The sequence below is a fragment of the Phaseolus vulgaris genome, chromosome 1 (genome assembly GCF_000499845.2).
Source record: "Phaseolus vulgaris cultivar G19833 chromosome 1, P. vulgaris v2.0, whole genome shotgun sequence".
Taxonomy (NCBI): Eukaryota; Viridiplantae; Streptophyta; class Magnoliopsida; order Fabales; family Fabaceae; genus Phaseolus; species Phaseolus vulgaris.
In genome coordinates, this window is record NC_023759.2 from 44,702,662 (window position 1) to 44,721,892 (window position 19,231).

The window sequence follows — 19,231 nt, forward strand, 5'->3', positions numbered from 1 at the left end:
GAAGAAGGCTTAGTGTGTGTTGGGAACCCATTTTTCAATGCAAGTTAATGCTATCTCTCCAAGTTGAAACATTCAATTACATGGAAGATACTATTTTTTGTGCTTCCAAATGGACTTGAATCTCATTGCATTAAACCTCAGAAGCAAACATACCAAACAAAACATTTAATGAATGCTTGGATTGGATTATGTAAAGGAGTTACTCATATCATCCTGTTGTTTATAACTTTGACATTACTAAATCAATAGATGATTAAGTAGGAGACAGGGTTATTAAAATAGGGTGTTTCATTGCTTTGGATCTGTTAATTAACTTAATGTTTATGTCATTAAATCCATTTTAATCGATATAACTAATCCGGTTAAGCGGTGAAGTTAAGTTATCCAGGGTCCACTGTCTGGTTTCACATCTCAATGTGTTGTCTGCTGCAGACAGTGAATACTTGGTGGTCCATGTACAGTCTTACACTTATCAAGAGGTGCAGGCAAAATCTAATGAAAAATGAAAAATGAAAAATGTGCCTTCTGTTTTGCTTTCTCCAATGCCATGCATACTACAAGAGATTCACAAGGTGGTCAGTGTTATTAAATGCGTGAGTACAGTCTTAAGAAAAGTGTCTGAGAAATTAACCAAGTTGGTTGTCTCTTTATGTTAAGTCAATAGAACCGAGAAGGAAAGATTACAGAAGGAAGGGTTAGTAAACTTTTTTCCCAGTTTAGAAAATAGTCAAAACAAAGAGGGAGAGAAAGAGTGAGAAACACTTGGATATTGTAACTTACATTATAGAATAAGGAAATATAAAATTCCTAAATCCAAAACTAATGGGAATACTCTAAAAGGTTCAATACAATATGGAGTAAAATTAAGAAACAGTGTTATTTAATTTATTGTGTATATGAATTAGAATAAGAAAATTTTAGTACTCTAATTCTCTAACAACGTTAAATAAAACAAACTCTTCATAGTTAAGCATAACTTGATTTCTTCCGTGCATATATGTGCATAATCTAATAGTCCCTCAAAACATCCACAAGCATCATCGAAAATTATTATTTTTTACGAATATTCTTCCTACTTTTATTTTTGGCTCATTATATCATAACTTATTCAAACGGTTATATATGGATTTTGTCCTGCTATCTTTACTAGCACTTGTTACAGTTTTTAACCAATAAGAATTTTTTTATTACCAAGAATTAAAATGAATAAATATTTTTGTCAACGGTAAGATTTTCATATTCAAATTTTTGTTAACATTCAAACTTTTAATCACCCGGGTTAATAAATTTACCTATCAAATGGACAACCAATGGCACTTTTAGCTAGATTTTTATACAAGTAAACTTAATTATCTTTTGCACTTATTAAAATAATAATTAATTTATTTTAATATAATAAAAAATTACCCTCACATTAAATTTATTAAGAATGATATTTAAATTTAAAAATACTTTTAAAATAATAAATAAACTAAATTTAAAGAATTAAAATTTACTAATATATTTAAATCCATAAATATATTTTTACTTATATTTAAATTAAAAGGGAGTACCATAGTTTTATATATGTGACTCTTGTTCCCTGTGTACCAATGTTGCACCAATAAAAAATATAATAAACATCAGAAATCAGAAAAAGAACAATAATTCCACCAAGAGTCACTAAAGTTGTAACCCTTTTCATATTCTACCTGGACTCATTGAAAATCACCAATAAAGATATATCAAAGTTTACTCCAAGTTCAAGGAATTGCTCCTCCATTGGTGGTGTTGCAAGAGGACCAGTTTCTTTCATTGTGATTGATCTCTAAACTTAACTGAAGTAAAGAGAGTATTGTTTTGTGATGTAATTTTTTTTTTGTCAAAAATTATTCTGATAGAATCTCTTGATGGTGTTGTAGAATATCAATGGTAGGGATACCGTGCATGAGTCTATATATTCATACACAAATTTTATATATAAATATTTTTTTTCTCTCTCATGGCTCTTTGTATACTATAACATGGTCTATATCAATGGTAGGGATACCGTGCATGAGTCTATATATTCACCTGTTTGTGTCTCACATTGAGTCGAAGCTGAACTTTGACCAGTTTAGGATGAATTTTTCTTCTGAGACGGGTCTTGTAGTTTGGAACACAATCTGGGTAGGGGTAGTTAGCGAAATCTGGAGTCACAGGAATCGCCTAATTTTCAAAAGAGGAGTGGCGGATGCATCTAAAGTTTTTGCATTGGTACAAGTAAAGGTTTGGTCCTGGATGTCTACAAATTCCCGGTTAGTTTTTTTCTCCTATTCTGATTGGTGTTTGAAACTAATGGAGTGTATGAGGTTAGTTTCCTGAAGCTGTTCTTTTTGCTAGTTCATACAAGGGCAGGGTTTGTCTTGTTGGTTTAGGCGGTAAGCAGTTGGGACTGGTATTTAGTAATGTGTATAAGAGTTGAACCACCCCTAAAGTGGTTCTAATTTATTTATTTGTTATTGCCGATAAAAAAAACTATAACATGGTATAAGAGCTTTTTTTTTCTTTGCTGCCTTTTTCTCATGTCTTCTTTCACCTCTACTGAGGGCATGTTCCATGCTTCCATGAGGTCTTCCGTTCCAACTTGCATCATTTCACAACACATATTTTTCTCAAACTATTTGATGACAATTTCCTACTATGAAAACAACAGGTTCTTGCAACTGTTGATGGTCTGTCCGTTGCTGATGGCTCCTCTACCTCCTCTAATCCTACTTACTTCTCCTACAAGCAGCAAGACAGTCTCACTATTGTCTGGATATTAGCCTTTATGACTGTTTCTTTTTTGACCAAAATGGTAGGTCTTCAAATTTCATCTCAAATCTAGTCCACTTTATATACGTACTTTGCATCAAACACTCGTGCTCAAATCAAGAAATACAGACTGCGCCTCAAGACTTCCAAGAATGATCGGACTATAAATGTCTATCTTTTAGAAACAAAAAGAACTGTTGATTCCCTAGCGGCCATAGGTGCTCCAATCACGAAGATCATTCTTGTTGGTCTCTCAGAAGATTATATGATCCTTTTGTCGCCTCCATCATGTGCAGGTCTGACTCTGACCCATACACCATAAATGAAATAAAAGCTCTTCTGTTACCACAAGAAAGACATCTTGATGTTGTTGTCTTGTGGAATCCAGTGCATTCCAAATATTTAATCATATAAATATTTTCTAAATCTTAATTAATTAATATTTATAATTTGATAAATTAATATGATAATTACTTTTAAATGTTAAATTATTTTATTATGATTAATAATTGGAATGAAACTTTATTTATAAATATTAATGATTTAAGTTACAATACTGTTATTTATTTGTGTAATTCAACTAATACATTTAACTAATATTTTAAATTATTTTTTATTTTAATTTTTAATTTTAAAAAAAAGTTGGTCACGGTCTTTGGTTAGCCAGTTAGACGAGACAAGACTACTTAGAGTGAATTAGTGGGTTGAAAACACCAATCTAATCTTGACAAATTAGCCACCTAAGTCCCCTTTGTAACTTTTATAAAAAATTATCACATTAAATAAAAATACTTTTTGTTGTTGTAAATAGTGATGAATGATGATTTGTTACGGCAAGTGCACCACGTTTGTCAAAAGTAATAATTGTTCCTAAAGACGGATATTGATCCCACAAGTAACAATGAATTATCGAATACAATTATATAACAACAGAACAATAAAAAGAGTTTAGAAGTGATTGTGTTGGCACGGATAATCAGAAAACAAAAAAAAAATTAGTTGCTTCAATTGGAAAAATAGGGATTAGGTTTCATCTCTCCCACTATCATGTATTTTGATTAAAATGTTAATATTGAGTTCTTTGATTGGAATTGATGTCCGTAGAAAATTCATTTATATTGATTCCTCGCATATAAAATCCTTAAGAATGTTAATGACAATTAACATTTCAAGTCTATTCCTAGCACTCAAATATGTTAAGAGTATTGTTGTTTAGGTCAGAAACCTAAAAATACCTCCCGGTCAGATTTAAGATTCTCAATCTGTCACAGAAAGTTAAAAGTAAAACAACAATACCAATAATCAATCAATAAATATAATATATCACTTCAATACATAAGAGTTTGAGCAGATTACTCTCAATTCCAAAGGGTAGAATTAACAATGCATACTTCTAGCACCTTTAATTCTCCCAATTGGGTTACAATTCACTCTATGGTGTTTTTCTCTCAATCTGACACACTAGGGTTGAACCTCTAGCCCTCTATTTATCCTAATTTTCTAGGGTTAGGTTGCTTCATGTGTCACGCTAAGGGGCTAAGTGATAAAACATAAAAAAACTCAATCTTTCTATGCATATTTTTCTATTCTGGGACCTTCAGCTTTCTATTTTTAGCTCAAATTATTCTCCTCTACTCCAAATCTTCAATCCTCCCTAGAAATCTGCAATTAACACCAAATTTGGGAATAAAATGCTCTTATTCAAATAAAGCTCATACAAAATGTAAAAAGGTATAAATTTATAAATTAGAGATTATTTTATATGTAAATTAGCAATAAATTCTCATAAGTGCCTATATTCTAATATGAAAGACACTTATCAGTCATCATAAAAAACTACAAGTTCACTTAAGTGAGTATATAATTATTTTAAGCAATAGTAGTTTCAATGAAATATCTCTTATATGAAGTACAACAATATCATTCAAAACAAAAAATTATTATCTTGCTTAAAAGTGAACATGACATTCTTTAAGCATATACGAGAGTGTTTAACTTAATGCAAGATAACATAAGTATTAAGGGGATTGTGAAGCGTTGTTTGTTTGGAAAAACAAGAAAATCTCAGTGACTTGGAATTTTTTTTTTTATTCATTAGTGCAAAAAAGCTCTTAGACAACCATTTTTAAAACTCTTAATTGACGGTTTTAAACCGCATTCTATAAGCACGTCGTCTATACTTTTGACTTATAGACGACGACTCACAATCGTAGTCTATAAGACACATATAGACTACAATTATTTTGACTAATCTTAGTTTATACCCTTCTTTAGGCTCTTTATTAATTTTTCATTACTCCCATAATAGACTATGGTTGTTGTCAAAATCGTAGTTTATTTGACACTATAGACTATAATTGTTGTCAACAACCGTAGTTTATTATGATTTTTTTAATTCAATTTATTTTATATGTTTCCTCATCTTAAGTAACATGTTCATTTAACAAACCCAACCAAATACAAATTTCAGACAAATACACAATATTTCAAACAATCAAATTATATTTATTATATATATAAAGTATATACATACACCAATATATATTCCTACTCCTATCTATATTAGTTAATTTCCTATACATTAGAAGCATGCTATATTACGTAAACCAATATACTATTCATTAGTTATCTATAAAACCTAATGAAGTATGTGGTCCAAAAATTCCTCACATAGTCCATTGCTTCCGGATGTAATAGTTGAGCATCCATAAAATACTATAATACAAAAATAAGTTCAAATTAGTGTTAAAGTACATGTACTTTATTATAACGAATAATTTAAATATTATTACATGTTCCCAACTAGTGTTAATGTCAACCATGTTAACTTTTGACAATTTGCATTGTATCGACTTTTGAGTATGATATATGCACGTCATGCATTGATTAATAGAAATTACTTGTTACTAGACGTTTAAGTTTTATATGTAGGTAAGTTGATAATGTAGTTATCCTTCAACTATTTGCTTGAGATATGTGGGTAACTTCTTGTGTATGAACAAAACCACACATTAGTGGTATCATTATCACTTAATAATATACAATTCTAACTTTACAAATATAACTAATAGTCTAACTAATTAATAATTTAAACCTAACAATTCCAATTTAACATACTCATGAAAAAATAATATAAATTAATAATAACAACAAAAACATATAAAATAACATGAAAAAATAACTACAAAAACAAAAGTAAAAAATATTTAAGAATAAAAAAAACTTTATTAACCTAGTGGTGGTGGACAACGGCGGCACGGAGGAGATGGGTGGAAGAGACCAAAAACGCAATCAAGAATGCGTCCCTGAACAGTGGAGAACTTGAAAACAACAAATGTGAGCAATGGAGTATGAAAACTTAAAACCAATGAAGCAATGGAGGAAGAACTTATAAAGAGTAATGAAACAAAGACGACAACACATGCAGGGAAGGCAAGGTGCAGGGAAGCGTGAGGAGAACAAAAGTTAAAGCGTAAATTGAGGCACACCCAAAGTAAGGTAAAAAAAACATATAGACAATGATTCTTACAAATAACCGTTGTTTATGTTGAAATTTAAAAACATATACTATTGTTATCATAAAACCGCAGTCAATATCGAACTCATAGACAACTATTCATGTAAAATTGTAGTCTATGTCAAGCTCATAGGCAACTATCCTTGAAAGGAACCATAGTCTATGTTTTAGTCAAGATTATATATGTTGGTTGTATTATGGACCAACATCTATACATTCACTATAATCACAAAAATATCACCACATTTTAATATACGATGTTTTATTATGAAACAACATTGTAAGATTACTATTGGTGGGTTGCGGTTGGATCAGAGCTTGCTTCAGAGTTTTGTGGCTATTCTAAATTGTAAAGTGATGGTAACTCCTTTTGTTTATTTAGGGTTGCCGATAGGAGGGTGTCACAAACGGGGTGCGTTTTGGAGCAGGGTGATAGAGAGAGTTCAGGGTAAATTGTCAAGATGGAGAGGCAAGTGTCTGTCGTTGGTTGGGAGGATTTGCTTGTTAAAATCAGTTCTCTCCTCAATCCCGTTATTTGTTTATGTCATTGTTTAAGTTACCTTCTGTGGTGACAGAGAAGTTAGTTCGAATACAAAGGAGTTTCCTTTGGGGATGGGGTTCAGATGGTAGGAAGATCGCTTGGGCCTTTTGGAAAAAGGTTTGTGAGCCTCGTGACTATGGGGGTCTAGGTATTATTGACCTAAGGTTGTTTAATTTGGCTCTATTAGGTAAGTGGATCTGGAGATTGGGTACGGATAAAGGTGGTATGTGGAAAGAGATCCTCGCTTCTAAGTACGGTGGGTGGAGAAGCTTGAGAGAGGAAGGTAAAGTTGGTAGGGGCTCTCTTTGGTGGAAAGATTTGAAGGAGGTGTGAGCTTCAGAGGGTTGGGGAAGAAGTTTTGAAGATGGGTTTGAGTGGGAAGTTGGTGAGGGGAGGGCTATCCTTTTTTGGGAGGACAGTTGGTTGAGTTGTGGAGCGTTGAAGAGTGTTTTCCCGAGAATTTTCTCTCTTAGTGTGACAAAAGGTGCAAAGGTGGCTGAACTAGGGAATTGGATTGATGGTGTTTGGGTGTGGCACTTTGAATGGCGTAGACCATTTTTTGAATGGGAGAAACCTCTGGTGGAGCAGTTCTTTCAGTTACTACAAGGGGCGAAGTTGGAATCGGGGAAGGCAGATTGCTGGATTTGGAAGGCAGGGGGATTTCATACTTTTATGGTTAACTCAACCTATTTTTAGGTTAGGAATGATAGAGTTGGGGAGGTTTCTCCAGTTTACAGTAAGTTGTGGAGGTGCAAAGCTTTGCCTTCCGCTTTGGTCACTGCTTGGAGGGTGATGGAGAATAAGATTGCTACTAGGGTAAATTTGGAAAGGCGAGGGGTGGTGGTAGAGAATCTGGTGTGTGGTTTGTGTGGGAAGGTGGAAGAGTCGTCCAGTCATCTGTTTTCCGTCTGCGAGTTTACCTGGCGGGTGTGGTATCTTTGTTTTGAGTGGCTTGGAGTGTCGTTTGTTATTCACAAGGACCCTTTGGTAAACTTCCAACAATTCAGGTTGTGTTCGGCTTCTGATGTGGTTAATGACGTTTGGGGAGCGATTTGGGTTGGTGTTGTGAGTGGAATTTGGAGACATAGGAACTTGATGACCTTCGACAGGGGCGTGGTAGATGCGCTCGAGGTATTTGCACTGGTACAGGTAAATGTTTGGTTTTGGATTTTTGCAAAGTCCTATTGTAATTCCTTTACGTACCCCAATTGGATTTTGAACCCAGTGGATTGTATGAGGCTGGTTGTTTAATGCTTTCTTGAGTTGGTTTAGTTGTTCCTTATTTAAGTTGGAAGGTGTTTCTTGGTTGGAGGTTGGTAAAGCGCTAGCTCTTTATGTATAAGGGTTGAACCACCCCTGAAATGATTCCCATTTATTTATTTTTTATTGCTGATAAAAAAAAAGATTGACATCAAATAAAGTTTGCACTAGTGATTTCTAATAACTTCTACAATAAATAAACTATAATTGTTTGTTGTTATTGAATATCATCAGTATCAAATTACTCTTCATTTCTATTTATCTACAAACTAGATTTGATTTTCTTAACGGTCTTTTCAAACCACAATTTTTTATTTTTTATTCGAAATTTGTAAAAAATTATCAAAATGAAATGTAATCTTATATAACAATTTAAATGGTTTATTGAAAATTTAAGATATAACTTACTTATTGAAAGATGATTCCTCATTATAAATTTTAATATAATATAATTTATATATTAAAAAATATACATCTATTATCAATTTTAATTATGCAAATGTTAAATCATAAAAGAGGTACACACGTGTAGGCACATTTTAATATTTCTAACATCAAATTTTACAACTTTATTGTTTAAATATTTCAAAGATAATTATTTCTATATAATTTTTTTATGCTATACGAAAACTAGCCTAAACTTCTATACAATATAGTTTTGAATGACATAATCAAAACTAAGGGGAGATATAAGAGGATCTCATCTCATCTCATCTCATCATCGTTTTTGGAAGTTAAGGAATTTGATGCCATAGGCAAAAACAAACAAGAAAAGAAGAACCCAGCCTAGGTGAACAATAACGACCACTGGCAGAAAGTGATACTCATAACCGAAGGTTTCCTTAATCAGTTCCTTCACCATCATGTTTTTAGCTCCTGGAATTTCCACTTCTGCATTATCATCACCAAGTTGAGAGGTAACAATGCCATACAGTGTCCAAGCATTAGGAGTAAGCCAATAGTACCATCTCCACCATACAGGAATTTGCTGCAACATTTAGGAGAAACATAAGTTACCATATACGTGTTAAAAAAAAGAACAAACCTGGTTTCCAACATTATACTATACTATGAATTAATATACCAAAATAGTAACTAATCGTACCGTCCTAGGAATGATAAAGCCACAGAAGGTGTTCCAGACGGTCAAGAAGAAGGAATTGCAAATGGATGCAATTTGGAAACTCGGGGTTAGGGAAACAATCATCATCCCATATAGTGTGTAGTAGATCAAACAAATGAATATGAAGTAGTAGAATGAAAAAAATTTCGTCGCCTTCCATTCAAACCCCATCATGGAGTAGATTATGACACAGAAGACTGTTGTTTGAATAGCATTATAAATTCCCTCCACTGCCACCTACGCAATCAGTTAGCGCAATAGGATATATAAGAAATCTATGAAGGGAATCTGTGTCCCACAAAGATACATAAACTTACTAACAAAAAACAATTTCTACCTGACTAACTGCATAGGTCAATGTTGAATACATCCCTGCTGCTCTTTCACGATACAATACAGTTCTTTCTATGTCAAGAATTGGCTGTACTCCCATAGTGTTCGAGGTTCCAAGGAACATCACAGCAGCATACATGGCTCCTAGAAGATCCCATATATCTTGTTGCTTTTTGCTGCTCGTCAAATTAGTTTAGTTAGCAACATAAATAGTCAATGAATTTCAAATTCAATTTAACTTTCCAAGATCATAACAAAGCCTTCTATTTAATGATTATAGGCAAATAGAATGAGTATATAAATTATTAATTAACTTACATATTTTTGGCTTTATTCAAGAAGATTAGACCAAAGATTATCCCAATGAGTATTGTGAAGACGAATCGAGGGCCATTGTAGGAAGGATTTCTCCAATAAGACCAGTACTGTTTCCAAAAACAAGCCTTGCACTGCACAGAGAATGATTGGGAATATTTGGTCGGGAAGTGCAAGTCATTGGAATTTGGTGATGGAGTACTGAGTTCTTTGATAAGCTCTTGATTATCTCTGTAAAAAGTAAAAAGGATAAAAAGTTATTATTCGTAATGCTAGAATTATCGAAACTAGTAAAAAATCATAGGAAAAATTTACCGGTAAAGAGTCGAGTTAACGTAAATATCCGCAAAATCTATTCCAAGTTGAGCTTCATATGAGGGAGTGCTAATCTCAAGCATCCATGTTGCAGGATTATAGCCATCCTTGATTTTTGGAACCCCTGGAATAGCCTACAGCAAAATATTCATTTATATATATAAGTAAAGAAAATATTGCCACTGAAATTATAAGCTGCTCACTCAGAATAAAGCAAACAAAGTATTGATATCATAGCTCTATTAAAATGACAGACAAAAAAATTCCATACTTCAAAGTATTCAATGAGCTGCTGTGAATAGTGACCAAGAGGTCCAGCATAGATAACTTTCCCTCCTCTTTTCAACAACAGTAACTGCAGTGACGAAGAGATCAAATTTGAACATTAAATGCAGTACAAAGAAACAATAAACTAAAGAAATAATAATGCATTTTCCATATTAACTCTAGTAGTTTCCTATACCAATTTACCTCATCAAAAGCTTCAAAAATGTCTATGCTTGGTTGATGAATTGTGCACACAACGGTTCTGCCAGTGTCCACTGTGTTTCTCACAGTTCGCATAACAATAGCAGCGGCTCTAGCATCAAGGCCAGATGTTGGTTCATCCATAAAGATAATCGAAGGGTTGGCAACCAATTCTACCGCAATAGTAAGCCTCTTCCTTTGTTCAGTTGATAGACCGTTTACGCCTGGAAGCCCCACAAGTGCATCTTTGATTGATTTAAGCTCAATCAACTCCATAATTTCTTCAACAAACATCTGTATCACCATACAAAATTAAAAAAATATTAGCCTTACAATTTACTAAATTCATAATGGCCAAGAAAATATTACAATTTAAGTTTGTCCCCACACACCTTTCTCGTTTGTGCATTTACATCTGATGGAAGGCGAAGCCATGCTGAAAATAATAGTGATTCATATACAGTAACATTGGGAGAATGAATGTCATTCTGTTCACAGTAGCCACTGACACGAGCAAATGTTGCTTGGTTCTTTGGGTAACCTGAGATGCTAATACTTCCTTCGATGTATCCACCTGTTTTTCTTCCAGCTAATACGTCCATAAGGGTTGTCTTCCCAGCACCACTAACACCCATAAGGGCTGTCAATACACCTGGTCTAAAAGCACCGCTGGCATCATGCAGTAGTTGAAGTCTATCTTCATCGATTCCTTGACTTTTCATTTCCTGATAAACATAAAACAAAACCAGAAGTTCTCAATAACGTTCACAGGAGGCTTTAAGTTCTAACTTTCTACGGAAACATAGAAACCATTTTGGTAAACATATATATACAATGGCATTGAACAAAGGTATGATCCTAGTGAATTTAAAGTGATGGTAAGAAGAACACTCCATGTATGTTTAAAATCTTAAAACATAGTTCACGTACACCACATTTTCAGTTTAATTGTTTTGGGAAGTATGGGGGAAGAATTAATCACATGAAAGTGATATTACAATATTATTTGAAGGTATTCATTGACTTACAGCAGGCATGTCTACGTAGTAGTCCACATTATTGAATGCAAGTGAAAGAGGTTGAAACGGCATGACCATTCCTGTACTTCTTTCTCGGCGAGAAGCATTTCTTACTGCCATGTCTATGCCTTGACCTCCTGTTCATCAGAAGGACAGAGTATTGAATAATAGCATCAATCATAAGTTTGAATTGCCTGAGAATAACAATCCATTATTCTTTTCAAAAACGGATGCAATGTCATGAAAAAAATTATAAAACTAAAACTATTTAACTAGAATAGTGCGACTAAAAACTTGAATGAAAATGAAATACAATATGCAAGAATGAAACCCCGACAATTTTTAAGTAGCAATGAAATGCACTTGAATGAGCAAGAAATACCTTCCTTCTTCCTGTCATCTTCATCCGTGATGAATGCTTTTGAATCACCAATAGCTGAAATTTTGTTTAATTAAAATGGTTCAGTAGTGTTGAAAACTCCATTCATTTATAGTCTATTAAATCTAGAGATATATCTTACCATTCAAATAAGTCAATGCAGCAATGGCGAGAAGGTTGAAAAGAAGAACAAACCCAAACAAAGCTCCAATGCATATCCAGAACCAGTAATCTTCTGTGTAAAATCCTTTAGACTTGAGAAGTACTTTTCCAACGGTAGGTGCATCAATTCTAGAGTCTGTATTTGGCTGAAAATAAAATAAAAAATTGACAACGCTTGGAGTTAATGGAGTTTATTTAGACTCTGCATTTGTTTTGTATTTGAACGTATGCAACATGGGCAATAAAAAATAAGATTGAGAAAAAAAGCATTTCTTACTTTACTCCATCTTTCATCCAAAAATTCATTTACTACTAAGGCATTCTGACCATAACTCAGAGGAGAAACATAGTAACCCCATTTCAACCATGGTTTGATATTATCTGCAGGCATAAAAGAAATTTTGCTGAAATAAGTGCTCGTTTAAACCATGTAACAGTAAAAGATGAATATTAAACAAAACAATTCAATCTCAATGTCATTTTTTCTTTTACGTTTCCTTGAACTAGCATATATCTAAAAGATTAAGAAATGAATGATGATGTCTCACTTTTTGAGACAACAAATCCTCCAAGCGCAAAGATTATTTGATATATCAAACCACTCAGTATAGCAGCACCAACATTTGTTCTACCAATTGCACCAATGAGCCGGAATAGAGAGATGGACATTTGATGGATGCCAAACAATGCCAATAATTGTTTGAAAAATCTGGGGAAACAGAATGATTAGTGAGTTTTAGAATTTTCATTCTAGACTGAAAAATCCATAATTGTCAAAAATCCAAACATAAAAAGTAGTTTGAAAAATAATGGTGAAAGCAGGAAAAGGATGGAAGCAAAGCCACAGGACCTGCTAGCTGAGGGAGCAAATCCAATTGGATAGTATGTTAGAACAATCCATACTGCTGATTCCACAACGGAAATGGGGATCCTGAGAACCCATATAGGTAAGGCAAACGCCCATGCAGGGTAGAACATGAAATCCCTTTGTTTGTAAAAAACAGGAAGCCTGGCAACAATCATGGCTTGTTCTGTGAACCCATTGAACAACATGTTCACTAGAGAAAAAAACAGTGCTCCAAAGAACTTTCCCCCGTCTTCAACAGTGCCCACTGGCATTTTAACTCTAAGAAACACAGTAGAGCCTATAATAGATAATACAATTAACTGTATTATCCTATATACGTAGACAAACTTGTCGCGTTTCATAAGCAACCATTCTCTTGAGAAACATGCCTTCAGCAGTTCCCAACTTGATATACCATACTTGTCTTTAACTAAGGCAGCACGATGAGTTTGGTTCTTATCATAAGGAACCTTAAGCTCTGCTGCAACCTTCTCTCCTATGTGAAACGAATGGAAAGCCTCTGCAAATTGAGGAACTGAAACATATCTGTAAGGTTCATCTCTTCTACACCAATACTGCTGCTGATCGTTCTTAGATGTTACTTCTTGTAGAAAGTCAGCAACTCCCTTTCTTGGAGGACATTGGAAACCCATGTTTTGAAAGAACTCAAGCACATTTTGACGTGGACCTTGGTACACAATCTGACCTTCTGAAAGTAGAATAATGTCATCAAACAGTTCATATGTCTCTGGTGGTGGTTGAAGAAGAGATATGACCATGGTTTCATCCATTATATGAACAATTTGGCTCATGAACTTGCATATCTGAAACGTGGTGGAACTGTCCAGTCCTGTTGATATTTCATCCATAAAAAGTGCCTTTGCCGGTCCTACCAGCATCTCCCCTACACTCAGTTACAACTGGAGCAGTAAGATTCTAAGCCATTGGAAGAGAAATGTTGTTAACAACACTATTTTGTTTAACACTAATAGGACTAAATCATTTTTAACTTAATAATTTTTATGTATTTTACTCTAAGCATATGATAATGAATTGTTTTATTCTTTTGTGAAAAATAAGTATGCGATGTAATTGACCTGTTGTGACACGCTTTCTTTGTCCACCTGAGATGCCCCTGCTCATGTTATTACCAACCACGGTTTCAGCACAGATATCCAATCCAAGTATCTGTTAAAGCACCAGAGAAGTATGTGTAAATAAAAGAATTAAATATATCATTTTTGTTCTTTCAAATGACTTTTGTTATTTGTTTTAGTTCTTACAAAACTTTATTCATATTTTTTATCAATAGAAGCTAAACAAAAAAAAATTTATAAGATTAAATACAATTAAAGGTTTCGACTGATAATTATTAGTTATTTATCTGACAACCTACTTTGGATTTCAATTCTTATTATCAAATACCCATATCTGTGTGCTTGTTTTCTTTCCCTTCATTTTAATCATGTTTTTTTATGTCTAAGATGTGTGTGAACTAAAATTAATTTTTTTTAAAAATAATACTGGATCATCCTTGAAATACTACACATTTATTTATTTATTTATAAAAAAATTCAAACTAGAGAAAATTAACAAAATCGATTTTATATTAAAGAACTAGAAAATTAAGTCAAATTTAAGAAATTAAAAATATATATTTAAGTTTACTTATTAAATTTTCCTTTCTTTATTATAAAACACATTTGAGAATAAATTGTTGATTTTTTATAATAAAATATTTTAAAATTTAAATATTCTATATTTATATTACTTGTTTATTCATATTAAATATTAAAAATATTTATATTTTATTTTAATGAATAGTGAGTACAGAGAACTTTAAAGATCATTAATAATAAAGGTCAATTTGGTTCGTTAGTAACATTCTTTTTACAATATAACTAAACTAAATTAATTATTTTATTTATTTTTATGATTACGTTAGAGTACGGAATAGCTTACATAAATTTGTCGCCAATGAATTTAATATAAATATAATTTTATTCAAACTAAAGAGAGTTATTATTATATAAATATTTTTTAGTTTTAAAGAACCCATATTAAAATATTACTTTTATTAATAAGTAACTTATAAAACCACTCTCATTAAATATAGTATTTGAAGTAGTTTTTTATAATAAAGAGAAGTGGGCAACAAAATTACAAACCTTAAGAACATAATCTGTTTGCAAATTGGTTTTTTGACCAGATATGACTGTAGCCTTCATAAATGCATCAATGTCAGCATCAGGTTTGATTCCTTTTTGTTTCTCCCTTCTCAGAAGTTCTTCCAACATTTCATACCTCGTCCCTACACCTAGACAACGTCCTGTAAAATCTAATGTCTCTCTCACTGTCATTTCTCCATAGTGAACATCATTCTGACTAATGTAGGCACAAGTTTTCTTAGACACAAATTCGTTAAGTTCATGCCCACAATAACTTACTTTCCCACCAACCTGATCATCATAATATAAATTTGCAGTGAAAAAAACAATAAGAGTGAAGAAATTATTTAAGTAAATTGACTGAACCAGACAAAAAAATATGAAACCAGAGAGTGAACCTTTAAATCCTGGTCAAGTTTCCCTGCAAGTGCTAGAAGTAATGTTGTTTTTCCTGCACCTGGAGGACCTAGAAGTAGGGTCATCCTGATGTATTACCAGGTTAAATTAAATAAGAATAAGTCTTAAATATCATTAAATAAATAAATAAATGAAAGATCTACTTTGCCAATCAATGATTGTAACATTCATAAATAGAAAATATTCATCCTTCTTTAAAAACTGGGAAACTAATAATATTTCTGGTTAATATATTCTTACTAAATTATTAATGTACCTTGATGGTTTGACAATTCCACTAACATCTTTAAGAATATTAATTCTTCTCTTCTTCGAAGATGCAAGGCCAACCAATCCAAGAATCGTCTATCAATAAAATCCAAAATAAATATTATAAAAAAAATTCATAAAATCAAATTTAACCAAATCTGAAGCATGTCATAAAATATATGGTTAAAGTCATTCTAATATAAAAGATTCTATAGCAGGTCAGAAAAGGAAAAAAAAAAGAAAGTAATTTTTGTAAACAAAAATTATAGAAGGTAATTCATATAAGTATCATAACTATGATTTGGAGAGAAAAAAAAATGTTTCTTCCAATATTTTAGCTGTAGATTTTAGAGAAACAAATGGAACTAAAGGGAATCTAAAGATAAGTTAACAAATAAAGTCAATTTGGAGAGAAGAGAGATCAGTATACGAAATAACATTTGTATTTTGTGTGAGGAGAAATAGGAAACAAGGTTCTATCTTTTTTGCACTTTGTAGAGTTGCTTGACTGGTGTGGTTTATGTGTTATGAATGGATGGGGTTGGCGTCGACAGATCATTGGGAACCAAAAAGATATTTTATAAATTTTAAGTTGATTGGACTCAGTGAAATTGGTAATTAGATTTGAAGATGTGTGTGGATACCAGTGGTAAACGAAATGTGGAAGTATAATAACAAGATCATTCTTAAAAATGGTAGGATAAACCATATTGAAATTTTCACAATTGAAGGTTTGGTCATAGGAGACTTCCAAGGTTCGTCTTGCAAGTTTCTCGTATTCTGACTGATGCCTTGAGTCACTGATATGCATGAAATCTATCAAAAAAATTTAGGTGAACAAGCATAAAGTGAATTTAGATGAGTTGTAAGGTATGTTCATAGATATGTAGTTAGTTGAAATAGTTTTTCTATTAATTTTATTTTGGAAGTCTTAACTTGTCATGATTATACTACTCTCATCTGATTTAAAATTCCATCTTTAATATATTTTATATATAAAGTCATAAGATGACTTATTGTATAAGTATTGAGATATCATAAAATATCTTTATTATTTATTCGTTTTTTTAATAAAAAAATAACTATAAAGTACCTCAAAACTATTGAGAGTAACATTAAGCAGAGTAGGAAGTGATCTAGTTCCAACATGAACATTTCCCTCCACTGATACATTCTCGAATCTGATTTCAATTTTTGGAATTATAATCCCCACCCTGTATCATAAGAATTGTCAACAAAGTCAGAGAAAAAAAATTACCACTTAATGACAACATCAATAACATAATAGCAACACAGCATTAACAATGGAAGCTGCAACAACAAAAAGAATATTAACATACTAATAAATAATACGATGATAATGACAGATAAAAATCACCTGTTAATTCTATCTCTAAGTTTACGAAGAAATTTCTCATTGTCATCATCAACAAATTTGAGTACTCTCTCCAATAGGTGCTTTTTGTCTTGCAACCTAAGATCAGCCACATCAACATGGCAATGTACAACCTTTCCATTATCAAGCACTACGCTCAACATCCCTTTTCTTATGCGTTCTAGCGTAGGTAAACGCTGCATCTCCGCCCATTTCAGATCCTCCTCACTGTCTTCTTCCTTGCTCCGTCCACTCCTTAACAAAGATGGCGTCCAACCAAGTTCGAAACCCAACGAAGGCCAGCTATGGCGATATTTTTTTTCCATGACAGAATCATCACTCACAGATATGGATGCCATTGATTTCCAAGAATGATAAATGAAGGAATGATAAGAGTGCTATATATATAAATGTGAGTGTTAAATGCAAGATTGAGAAATGAGAGGTTGGTGAAGTGATGTGGAAAAGAGAAGAAACTGTGTGCTCAGTATAGCTATGCATGTGTCAGATAGGAATAGTTATGAACTTATGATGAGAAATGTTGACCGTTCTTTGAATTCTAACATTGACAGCTTCAATCTTCCTCTGGTCAAAATACCAATCCCTAATATTAAATGAAAAAGTTCTTTAAAATGTCATCTTTTTGGTATAAAACATAGTATGTAATTAACTTTGTACTTAATATATATGCCATAAACTAGAATAAAAACTCTAGAAACATTGACCATTTTTCAATGTGACTCAATCACAAATCAACATGAAAGATTTTAATTTTGTAATATGAATTTTAAAATCTTAACAAAATAATTAGTTTTTTTATTAATTGAACATGTGATTATTAAACTTTTGTAACAAAAACTAAAAGTTTTACCTTTCCACTACTTGAGAGTGTTCAAATTTGTTATTAAATATCGATTGTTGTTTTTAAATATTAAGAGTGTTAATCTGGAATTGTTCATCTGAATATATAATAATTATAATAACAAAAATTAGATGATTAACTATGTTTCGTTTGAACATAATAAAAAAAATTATCAGTAAAAAATATATTATATTAAACGGATGTCTAAGCCGTGTACAAAAATTTGTCTGTACAAAAAAGTTTAATAGAATATAGAGCTACCCAGCTACATATGCAAATAATAATAGGTTTTAATATGTTCCAAATTAGATTAAATGCTAGCATTTTTAATTTTCGAAATCAATGTTTTTTACGATCATCGACGATTTAGAAAAATACGTGATAACACAGTTAACCTTATTTAAATTCAGATTAAATAAAATTATATTCAAACAGGGAATTGGTGTAAATTACCACTCAATAAAAAAAAGTTGTCAGTAAAATATAATTAACAATATTTCAGTGGGTTTAATCTGTTCAATATTCATAATTTTAAAAATTTAGGTAAATTCCTTATAAATTAGAAGAAAGACAACATTAGAATAATTTAACAAGGTTGATAAGTTTAGATATCACCTTACAATTTATCATTTACAATCAAAAGTATAATTATTTCAAATTACATAATATATTACTATTATTATATAAAATAAATAAAGCAAAACAGTTTTTCAGCCTATTCTCTCACTCAGATTCTACATAATTATTTCCATACATTCATATCTTCTCATTTTTTTTATTTTCTTATCTATTACAGATAAAGATGTTTATTAATCTAGTTAAGTTACTTATGGTGTGATTTATAGATGAATACGTAGGATTGTGAGGATTGTTTTTTATAAGGTTTAAATTATCCTAAAGTGATTACAATAATTCTTTGTTGATAAAAGAAAAATTATATGGGTGTAATAAAAAAAAAACTTATGCATACCTCAATTAATAACATTGCCTACTTTTTTTTATCAATGTGTTGATCTATACTTTCACTTCAATTGATAACTGTCTACAATTGTTTATTAAATTCATCAATACCTTCACAATAACTTTTTATCAAACTTTTATTGTCA

The 19,231-nt window shown here is 31.9% G+C and overlaps 1 protein-coding gene across 1 annotated transcript; it reads right to left on the reverse strand.

Moving 5' to 3' along the window:
* Window positions 1-8,744: 8,744 nt before the first annotated feature.
* On the reverse strand, window positions 8,745-17,622 carry LOC137816214 (ABC transporter G family member 34-like). Its single transcript, XM_068619292.1, has 20 exons — window positions 17,267-17,622; window positions 16,982-17,102; window positions 15,896-15,984; window positions 15,621-15,705; window positions 15,223-15,513; window positions 14,152-14,242; window positions 13,058-13,958; window positions 12,756-12,916; window positions 12,485-12,588; window positions 12,188-12,353; window positions 12,049-12,102; window positions 11,676-11,803; window positions 11,040-11,372; window positions 10,651-10,941; window positions 10,451-10,534; window positions 10,180-10,313; window positions 9,868-10,095; window positions 9,554-9,725; window positions 9,199-9,453; window positions 8,745-9,081 (listed from the first exon to the last, which is right to left on the reverse strand). The coding sequence occupies exons 1-20, from the start codon at window positions 17,620-17,622 to the stop codon at window positions 8,812-8,814; spliced, it is 4,314 nt and encodes a 1,437-aa protein (XP_068475393.1). The 3' UTR covers window positions 8,745-8,811.
* Window positions 17,623-19,231: the final 1,609 nt, after the last annotated feature.